This window comes from Balaenoptera physalus (assembly GCF_965194825.1).
Source record: "Balaenoptera physalus genome assembly, chromosome: 9".
NCBI classification, from domain to species: domain Eukaryota; kingdom Metazoa; phylum Chordata; class Mammalia; order Artiodactyla; family Balaenopteridae; genus Balaenoptera; species Balaenoptera physalus.
In genome coordinates, this window is record NC_138888.1 from 29,223,745 (window position 1) to 29,233,652 (window position 9,908).

The 9,908-nt window shown below is 40.1% G+C and overlaps 1 protein-coding gene across 1 annotated transcript in view; it reads left to right on the forward strand.

Moving 5' to 3' along the window:
- Positions 1-4,304: 4,304 nt before the first annotated feature.
- Positions 4,305-9,908, forward strand: part of SGK1 (serum/glucocorticoid regulated kinase 1) — a 110,299-nt gene continuing 104,695 nt past the window's right edge. The window contains exon 1 of the mRNA XM_082474716.1: positions 4,305-4,757. Coding sequence (XP_082330842.1) covers positions 4,689-4,757 — 69 coding nt within the window. The 5' untranslated portion in view covers positions 4,305-4,688. The remainder of the gene's footprint in view (positions 4,758-9,908) is intronic.

A 9,908-nucleotide genomic window follows, 5' to 3' on the forward strand; every position in this document is an offset into this window, starting at 1 on the left:
AAACAATCTTCGCGGGTTCTAAATCTTTTGTATGATTTAAATGAGGGAATAGAAGTAAACATGAAATCTGGCAGAGCTGTAAAATTCACTGTTTATGTTGAATGAATTATCATTAATATTCAAATGAGCAATTACTAACAAGTTGATTTGTCCCCTTGGGCTACATGTTGTCACATCGTCACAAGAAAGAGCCGATTTCTTTATGCCTTCGTGTCAGAAAAGGCTGTCACAAATATGTTTGATACCATTTTATTATATCGAAGTAATGAGAGAAAACACAAAGAAAGAGAGGTCTATGTGTGTGTGCCTGCGTGGGTGAGCAGGCCCAGGTAAAAAGCAAGTAACAGAGAAATACAGGGAGGTGGCTTGAATTTTCAATCAGCTGCTACAGCTTCTCTTGAACTAAGGAACTAAATTTTGTAATTCTATCTAAAAATGTTTCAGGTAATAGAGATAAATAAAAGTCCAGTTTATTTGGTGATCTGGCTAAAACGATATCCCTGGAAAAATGTCAAATACCTTAAATGTGAATTAAATATTATCATTAGATAGGATTTGCCAAGACAAATACAGGTCTTCTTTTTATTGGTTTGTTCTTTTTCTCATAAGTATAATGACTTGACATTCAATAAGTAGTGCCAAATCAATTAACACTGACAATATTTTTTGACTTTTTTTCCCATCAGAAGAACACAGTTGATAAATACTGTCTCTATAAGGAAGGTGTATATCTATAAATTACATGACTGTTTTTTGGATGTAGTGAGAATGGAAACCAACTGTAGGGACGCAGCACTTTATCCTTACTTAGTCTCTTATCTACAAAAGGGACAGCAATCCATAGCTACCGGCATCTTTTCTGCAAAATTCCATGAATCCATTCTGGTATTGATTCTTTGTGTGTACATAATCCTTTCTCCCAAAGAAAAATATCATGAACTGATATTCAGGGTTTGGCTTTTCTTTTGTAATTTTTCCTTTGATATATACACGAATTAAATAAAAAGAAATCTAATTTGGTGAAACCAAAGAATTCTAATTAAGACAAAAATTCTTTCATCTGTACAAAAACAACCCATAATTCCCAGTGGGCTCTCCTAATTCCTAATTTCATACATACATCACTACCATTGTGGCTGGAGTTTTAAGCAAATGATCAAGTCATCTGGGCCAAACAGGAATGTAAAACATTTCTCATTATGTGGTCTATTTATATCCTTTCCTCCTTAGGGACATTTGTCACTAGATAGATCTTCTGTTGTTTATCATCTTTTGGTTTTCCAGGTTGTTAAAGAAAAAAAATAATCTGTGTTCCATTTAACAACTAAGTGTATGACACAAAAACACTTTAATCTATGGAAAGATAAACTTTCTAAAAAGTATTACAGCAGTATATGTCTCTTGCTTTAGTAAGACCAAAACTGTAGAGTTATATATTCTTTTACGAGGCCTTTTTATATATAACTTGATACTTTTGCAGCAATTTGGATGGACCTAGAGATTATCATACTAAGTGAAATAAGTAAGAAGAAGAAAGACAAATATCATATGATATCACTTATATGTGAAATCTAAAAAAAATTGATACAAATGTGTTTATTTACAAAACAGAAACAGACTCACAGACATAGAAAATGAACTTATGGTTATGAAAGGAGAAAGGGAGGAGGGATAAATTGGGAGTTTGGGATTAACATATACACACTACTATATATAAAATGGATAACCAACAAGGACCTACTGTATAGCACAGGGAACTATACTCAGTATCTTGTAATAACCTATAATGGAAAAGAATCTGACGAAGAGTATGTATATATATGTATGTATAGCTAAATCACTTTGCTCTAACCTGAAACTAACACAATATTGTAAATCAACTATACGTCAATAAAATTTAAAAAAAAATGTTACTGACAATTGCCTTATGAGGTAGATGGGATGCATTTTGTTATTATTATTTTACAGATGAGGAAACTGAGGCTCAGTGAGTTGAAGGGACTTGTTCAAGGTAACACAGTTAGAGAAGGGAGGTTAGTAACCAGATCTTCCAAATCGGCATAACCTCTTTCCATGTCATTTATATATTGGTAGTCGGTCCTACCTATTTACTTTATTTTATTCTTTGCCTTATAGTTTAAACATTATTCTTGGGAGGAACTACAAAAACGCAAATAGAGGATCAAAGGATTCTTTTTAACATGAGAGTTTTTTTTTAATAAAAAAGCTGTGTTGGGGACTTCCCTGGTTGGGCAATGGTTAAGAATCCATCCGCCAATGCAGGGGACACGGGTTCGAGCCCTGATCTGGGAAGATCCCACATGCCGCGGAGCAACTAAGCCCATGCATCACAACTACTGAGGCCGTGTGCCACAACCACTGAAGCCCGTGCGTCTAGAGCCCATGCTCTGCAACAAGAGAGGCCACCGCAATGAGAAGCCCGTGCACCACAACGAAGAGTAGCCCCTGCTCACCGCAACTAGAGAAAGCCTGCGCACAGCAACAAAGACCCAATGCAGCCAAAAATAAATAAATAAATAAAATTTTAAAAAGAAAATTCAATTATATTTTTAAAAAAAATTCTCTTTGGGGAGTTCCCTGGTGGCCTAGTGGTTAGGATTCTGGGCTTTCACTGCTGTGACCCTGGTTCAACCCCTGGTTAGGGAACTGAGATCTCGCGAGCCGCCCGGCACAGCCAAAAAAAAAAAAAAAAAAAACAAGGAAATTCTCTTCGAACTACCAGAATTTTAATGAACTCTTCAGAAGAACCACAAAAAGCTATCGATATTGGAGATTAAATAATATATACCCTTGCATCTCGGATAGCTTAACTTATCTCTCCAAAATGAATAGTTTATTTTTTCTCAGTCATCATGCCGTCATTTGGTTGTGCTGCATTTCCTTTTGGAAATCTCAAAGCATTTAGCTAACAAGATTTCATGGTTATTCCCCAAAAAACCTGATCCAGCTATAAAGATTTATATTCCAAGTCAATGAAATCAGTGCATCTCTTCCCCAGTTAACCTGTATGTTTCTCCTCTTGCCATAGACTGTCATATAAATATGTTAACAGTGTTAGGTATATTGTTTTTAATGATCTGGTCATTTGTTTTATCAAGTAGACTTTGTGCCTTTCCTTTATTTATTAATTATATTCCTTCATGGTGACATTGAAAAGGCCCTACCTCCTGGGGACACTTGCTGCTTTGGGATCTGATTTAATGGATACATAGAATGACACGGCAAACCAGTGAATGACTAAATAAATGAAGGAGTGAGTGAATGACCGAGTGATTGCCTCCATTTCATGGATGAGACACCGTCTGAGGGGCGTGTGAGGTCAGGTGACGGGCAGAAAGCCACACACTGATGTCGTAGCAGTGCCCAGTCGACAGATGCCAAGATTATTTTCTTTGCTCTATTTAGCTATCAACTGTTTAAAATCCTCATGAAATATCAACATGAAAAAGTAAAAATGGAAAAATAAGCCACACACAAATTACATGGCTTTTTAAAATGAATGTAATGTGCAAAGAATAACATGAGTAAAAAGTATAGTGGGGGGGGGATAGTTTTTCGCTTGATGGGGTATAGGTTATTCACTGTGAGTCCTTCCTCTCCGTCAAATGGATTCAGTAATACTTTTGGGTAATGCTCTTTGTATTTTTTGCATAAAACACTTTGGATATATGCCCATTGTGTTCTTTTTAAGCAGACTCCTTCAGTGGAAAACACACACGCACACAATTACGTTCACGGTTGCCCACTGTATTATGACAAGAAGGAAGAGGACACTAGAAAGGTCCTACAGAATGAGAGATCATCCATTGTTATGTGTACACTTGCACTTTATTTCATTTTTCTCCACATTTGGACAGATCAGGAATAAATTTGATTACGTTTCCATTGAGAGCCTTTTTTTCCCAGGAATACATATGAACAGACTTTCAGTGAGCATAAAATAAAAACGTTCTGCATTTTATATGAAAGTTTGATTTAAATGGTCCTAACAACAAAAAGAAAAGAAAAAAAGCTATTAAAGTAACCCTCCCAAGGGGAGTCAACTGCTTTTCAGGGCTTCCTGCGCTGGTGCCTTCTCTCCATCCGCTGCTCAGATATTCGTGAATTGCTGCGTCTTCCAGCCCTGCTTTCTCTCTCCCTCTGCTTTTGTGGCGCGGCTCTCCCTCCCTCCCTCTGGCTTCTGGTCTTTCTTACTCCTGCTCTCAGCTGCTTAACTACAGCTCCCACTGGAACTTGCACAATCAAAAACAGCTCTCCTCTCCAGCAGCCTCCAGAAGCGCATCACCTGGAGCAGAGCGACTCGCCCAGTGCACCCGGCGCAGAGCGGCCAGGTAGCTGGGGCCGCGCAGGGGGTGCCCTTCTCCGGCTCCGCGGCAGCAGGAGCCTCTCCCCGGGATCCGCTGCATCCCGGGGTCCTGTAGCGGTGATGCCTGCGTTTCGGAGCAATGATGGAAAGAGAAGAGCCACTGCCGGTGACAACTGAGAGCGGGGAGAGGTTGCTGCAGTAGCCAGTGCTGCAGAATGTGTGAGTGAAAACCTGAGCCCTGCGAGATTCTCCATCCCGCTCGGTCTTCGTTAACTATCTCCAGGAGGCACACCGGGAACCAGATGCACTGACCAGGAAGGTGCCACCTGGATCTACAACTGTGAACTCCCCACTGTGGAAAATGGTAAACAAAGACATGAATGGATTCCCAGTCAAGAAATGCTCAGCCTTCCAATTTTTTAAGAAGCGGGTAAGGACAGGTTTTGTCTGTTTCTTTTGTTTTCTGCTCTTGTCTGAAATGCCTTTGATTGCTTGCCTGAGGTAAGCCTAAGGTTCAGTTGCAGAGCCCTGAATGGAAGCCGCGTGTCGGGTCGCAGTGGTCCAGCTAGGAAATATACCTGCCTTGACACAAATTTGTGGGTGGGGGCCCGGAAGAGTTGCTTTGGGAGGAGGGGGTTGGGCTGAGATGTCTTAAGGAAGGTTTAGAGCTGGGAATGGGAATTTCTGAATCAAAGCCACAAGATTACAAGCAGTTTCAAAGAGAATCGGCCTGGGTAGAGTTATGGCTAGCAATTTAGTCAGGGACTAATTCAGTAGCGCACTCTTGCTTTCTGTTAGCTTTGAAGGCTTCAACTTTTCCCACACCTTTCATTCACTCAGTGTCAAGTGCTGCATTATCGTCTTCCTGCCTCAGAAGCAGCAGCTTCTAGCTTTCCAAATCCGTCCAGCCAATAACTTGCTGAGTCTCTATCTATGGTAAAAATAGCAAAGAACTAGAATGACCTTTTACAGAAATGATGGAATCTAGCATTTTAAATCCTCTATTTCAAGGATGCCTCAATTTTACTTGGTACAACTGCCTTTCTTTTTTGTGGGCAGTCTGAATTCAAGTGATAATATGGGGTTATGTTGCTGTATACTTTTATTTCTTAAATTCCTTGTTCTATTCAGAGAGTTAATGTTACATTGCTTGTAAATGAGCAAAAAATTAAATAAATAAAGGGGGGGGAGGTTCTTTTTTGTGTGTTTCACAATAAACTCAGTTCATTGTAATGGTCCCACTGGTGGTCTGCGTAAATCTGCAAATTTATACACAAGTGGGAGGTAAGAAATGAATGATTGTTAAGCAACTGATGACCGACGCTCTTATGGAGAGTTTCTTTAGCAACAGAAGCTTCCCTCAGTCCCCAGCTGCCCAGCTTATTTAATACCCTGGGGCAATTCCATCAAAATGGCTCTCTTCATTCATTCTTCTGTCCCTTCATTCAGGTCTTTCCTGTGCTGCTCCTGAAACATTAGCCCTTCACTTAAACCAGCAGCAGCACACAGTGAATTATACACTGGGCTGGACTACCTCCTACACCAAGTGGGCAAGCTGGGAAGGCAGGGCTGGGAACAGCGTGTCAGGCCAGGCCAGAGGGCTAACACAGGTTCCCACACGCCTGTGACTGAATTCTCATCAGTAAAGCAAAATCTTCCCTAAAGTCCAAGGGCCAAAACATATGCATTAAAACCAAAGCAAAACCCACGCTGCCCTGGCCGCTGCTCCTGGAGCCCCAGCAGCAGGCAAGGTCTCCCACTAGAGGAGACTCAAGTTGATTTTTTTAGGTTTTCTCTTATTTTCTTTGCTATTGAAATGTACTAATAACAATATTAATTTACTGTCTAGTTTCTTTTTTGCTTAAGAGCATGATTTACCAATAGCCTTCAGTTGGTGCCTCTGTAGACCTTGGGTTTGACAAAGAACTAACCAGGGTACTGATGTCTAATCTGAGTACTTGCAGAAAGAACTTTACACCAAGATATCTGGCTGGCAGCTTCATCTGCCTTTGAACCTGGGTCTATCACTTGCTGGAGATAGGATCAGAAATCCCCCCTCCTGCTGTCCTTACTCTTCAAGGATGGAACTAAGCAGAATATGACTTTGTGTCAAGTCATGGATGGCCCTAATAATAAAGTCCTTGATTCTTGTCCATACGTTCTCTTTTCTGAAAGTTCTTTTCAGTTTGTACCATGACTTTGCTTTAGGTTTTGCTTTTCGTTTGTTTGTTTGGGATCTTTATTTACACAGCTAATATGTAAATAAATGTGTAAAACACTAAGATAATATCCAGGTAAATCCCTCCTCCTCCCTTCTCCAGAGGTAACTTGTTAACTGTGTTAGTGTCTATCCTTTCCAGATCTTTTCTATGCATCTGCATATACATTTATATACTAGAATGCCTTTGTTCCCAGCTAAGAATAATCCATTTTTCTTATATTCTATCGTTGAAGTTCCACACATTTCTGCACATTTTATTTTTAACCTACTTAGACAGTCTTACAAAGTGAACCTTTGTGCCCACATTAAACCATGAATAGATCTTGGAAAAACAGCCATAGGTTTTCTAGGGCTTACTTAAAACATGGAGGTTTGGACCCAAATTTTGATGGCAGAAAGCTTAAATAGTGTTTTCTATGCCTCTGAGACATTTCAAGAGGAGCGTAAGAAGGTCACAAAAGGGGAAGGCAGAATGATCCACCCTATCATTCATTTAGGATAGTAAGTGTAGCACCGTTTATTGAGTGCTTACTGTGTTCTCGAAGTTATGGGTCAAGCGCTTTACATGTGTTAGCTCTTTAAACCCTCATAGTCACCCTATGAAGTAAGAAAGCTTATTAAATGTGCAAAGTATGGCTTAAAAGAGATTAAACAAACGGCCCAAGATCACTTAGCTAAAAAGTAGCAGAGACAAAATTCAAACTTTCTTTGATCCAAAGCCCATGTTCTTAATCCATACTTTCTAATTCAAATCATGCTCCTAGGGACTTCCCTCCCTGGTGGTCCAGTGGTTAAGATTCTGCGCTCCCATTATAGGCGGCCCCCTGAGTTCAATCCGTGGTCAGGGAACTAGATCCCACATGCTGCAACTAAAAAAAAAAAAAGATCCCACATACCTCAACAAAGATCTCGCAGGTGGCAATGAAGATTCCTCGCGCCACAAATTAAGGCATGACACAGCCAAAATAAATAAATAAATATTTAAGAACAAACAAACAAACAAAATTATGCTCCCACCTTTTTTTTTCCATAACAGAATCTTTTCTTTCCCCAAATGAAATCTTTATGCCATTACCCAATTTATAAAACCAATGAAGGCAGCCAGTCCTCAGCTGATGTCTCTTGAAGCTCCTTTCCAACCCTCAGTCATGACTGAGGCAGCTCTGGGGAACCCAGCTTCAAGGAACACAATCTGAAGAAAGGCATTCCCGGTGCTAGTTTCCCCACATCCTTTGGATTGATGCTTTCCACGCTCATGTCTTAAAAGCTCAACTAAATCAGCTTTAGTTGAGACTTGCTAAGCTAACCTCAGTAAGAGTTCTGCTTTCATTCTCTATGTGTTAATGATAAATTAACATTAGATGCCAATGGATTATGTTTTATTCTTAGAATCTCTGAAAAATGTGTTTAAGATGAATGCAAAAATGTCCTTATCAGTGTTATTGTTACAATCCAAGAGCTTTAAAAGTTAACATGTATGCGAAAGATAATCCATTTTCATGGATTTAAAGATTTGTTCATGGTTCAGATTCTTGCATTATGACTCAGAAAACACCAACAAATGACGTTATCTTCAAACTTGATAATCCGTTTTGGAAATATGCTAGGTATGTAAAAAGACTTCTATACATCTTTTGTAACATTTCAAAGGATAACTAACCAGTATGGAATTTTGGATTTGGAATGCACCTTGGAAATTCTTTCATTGACCTCCCTATTTTAAAGATGTAGAAACTGAGTGCTTGGCAGGTGAATCACTTACTCAAATTAAAATGAGGCAAACCACCCCTCACAGGTAGGGTTTCACTTCCAAATCAAGTGTGCTTTCCTCTTTATTATGCTCTCAAGGTAGTTCAGTGCTTTATGCCTTTATTCATTCTTTTTTTTTTTAGCAAATAGAGCAGGGACAAAATCCAGCTCTTGTCTTCCTAGAGCTAACTGCCTCATGACCACCAACTTTGACAGGACACAATTCTTGTCAAACTTGTCTTGACTCAGTATATGATACTTCTTTGCTTTTGAGCAATCCCTTGCATTGTTCTTTACTAATGACACATTTTATAATAACTATCATTTATACAGCACTAATATCGCTGACCACTGTTCTAAGAGGCTTTCGTATACTACATATTTAATTTCTCAAACATGAAAAGTCTAAGGGAGATATCATTGTTATCCCACTAAGGGAGATATTATTGTTATCCCAATATCACAGATGAAGAAGGTGAGGTGGACCGAGGAGGAGGAAGTAGTCTTACATCATACAGGTAGTTCGTGGCAGAGTTAGGGTTTGGGTCAAAGCATCTGGCTGCAGAGTCTGTATCCTTCACTGCTGTACATCCTGTCTGTGACGTCAAACAATCCAGCATGGTCAGAAGAGACATGAAGAGGTCTGATGGCCCTAGCTTCCTCCTTTCTCTAAAAATGATGGGGAACAAAGCAAAGGGTTTCAGCCTGGTTATGACGTTTCCTCTAGCAGAGCTGAGAGATGAAATTAACATGACTGAAGTGGTTATTCTCCACCACTGTTCCATACGCTGCATCCCTTTACATCTTATTTCCCTTTACTGTTCTATTATGTCTGCTTAAAGCAACTGAATTGGAATGATAACAAAGGTCTTTTTCTTATGTGAAACCCTTTATGTTTTCTCAGGAGGCTAGAGTTTATTGAGTGTTTACTAAGGGTCAGGCCTTACTAGTGCAGCACTTTACTCACGTAATGGGCACAGTCACTCCATTATGCCCATTTCACAGCCAAGGAAACTGAGTCAGAGAAGTTAAGTAACTGGTCCAAGGTCATGGTGCTAGGAAGAGGTGTAGCCAGAATCCAAACTCAGGCAGTCGGCTTTAGCACCACCAGTATTTCCATTTGCCCCACTGGAGTGAATGGCCATGAGGCTAACACCGCTTCAGGGTTAGCTCTTCCCACTGGATCATCTGTGAATGATCCAGAGAGGATTACTTTGAGGCGAGGCGGGGTGGGGGGCAGTGGTCATAGCTGTGGGAGAATTACATTTCCCACACGACTCCTCAGGGCCATAGGAATCAGAAGTCTGCGTCAGATTTCTCCAAGATATATTTGATCATATTTCCTGGAACCATGGTGGAGATTCCAATGGCTTCTACTGTGCTGTCTTCAGAGTAGCTAAAATCTGAGCCCTTTGAGTCCCTCCCGTGTGCACTCGACAGCACAGTGCACTGTAATCTTAGGGCCCACCTGGATCTCCCACAGGGCAGGAAGGTCCTTAAGGACAGAGAACCCATTACCTTGTTCACTATATCCCCCTACCAGTCAAACCATATTTGTTAAGTGAATGTATGAATAAAATGAATAAATGAATCCTTATATTAACTGGTCCC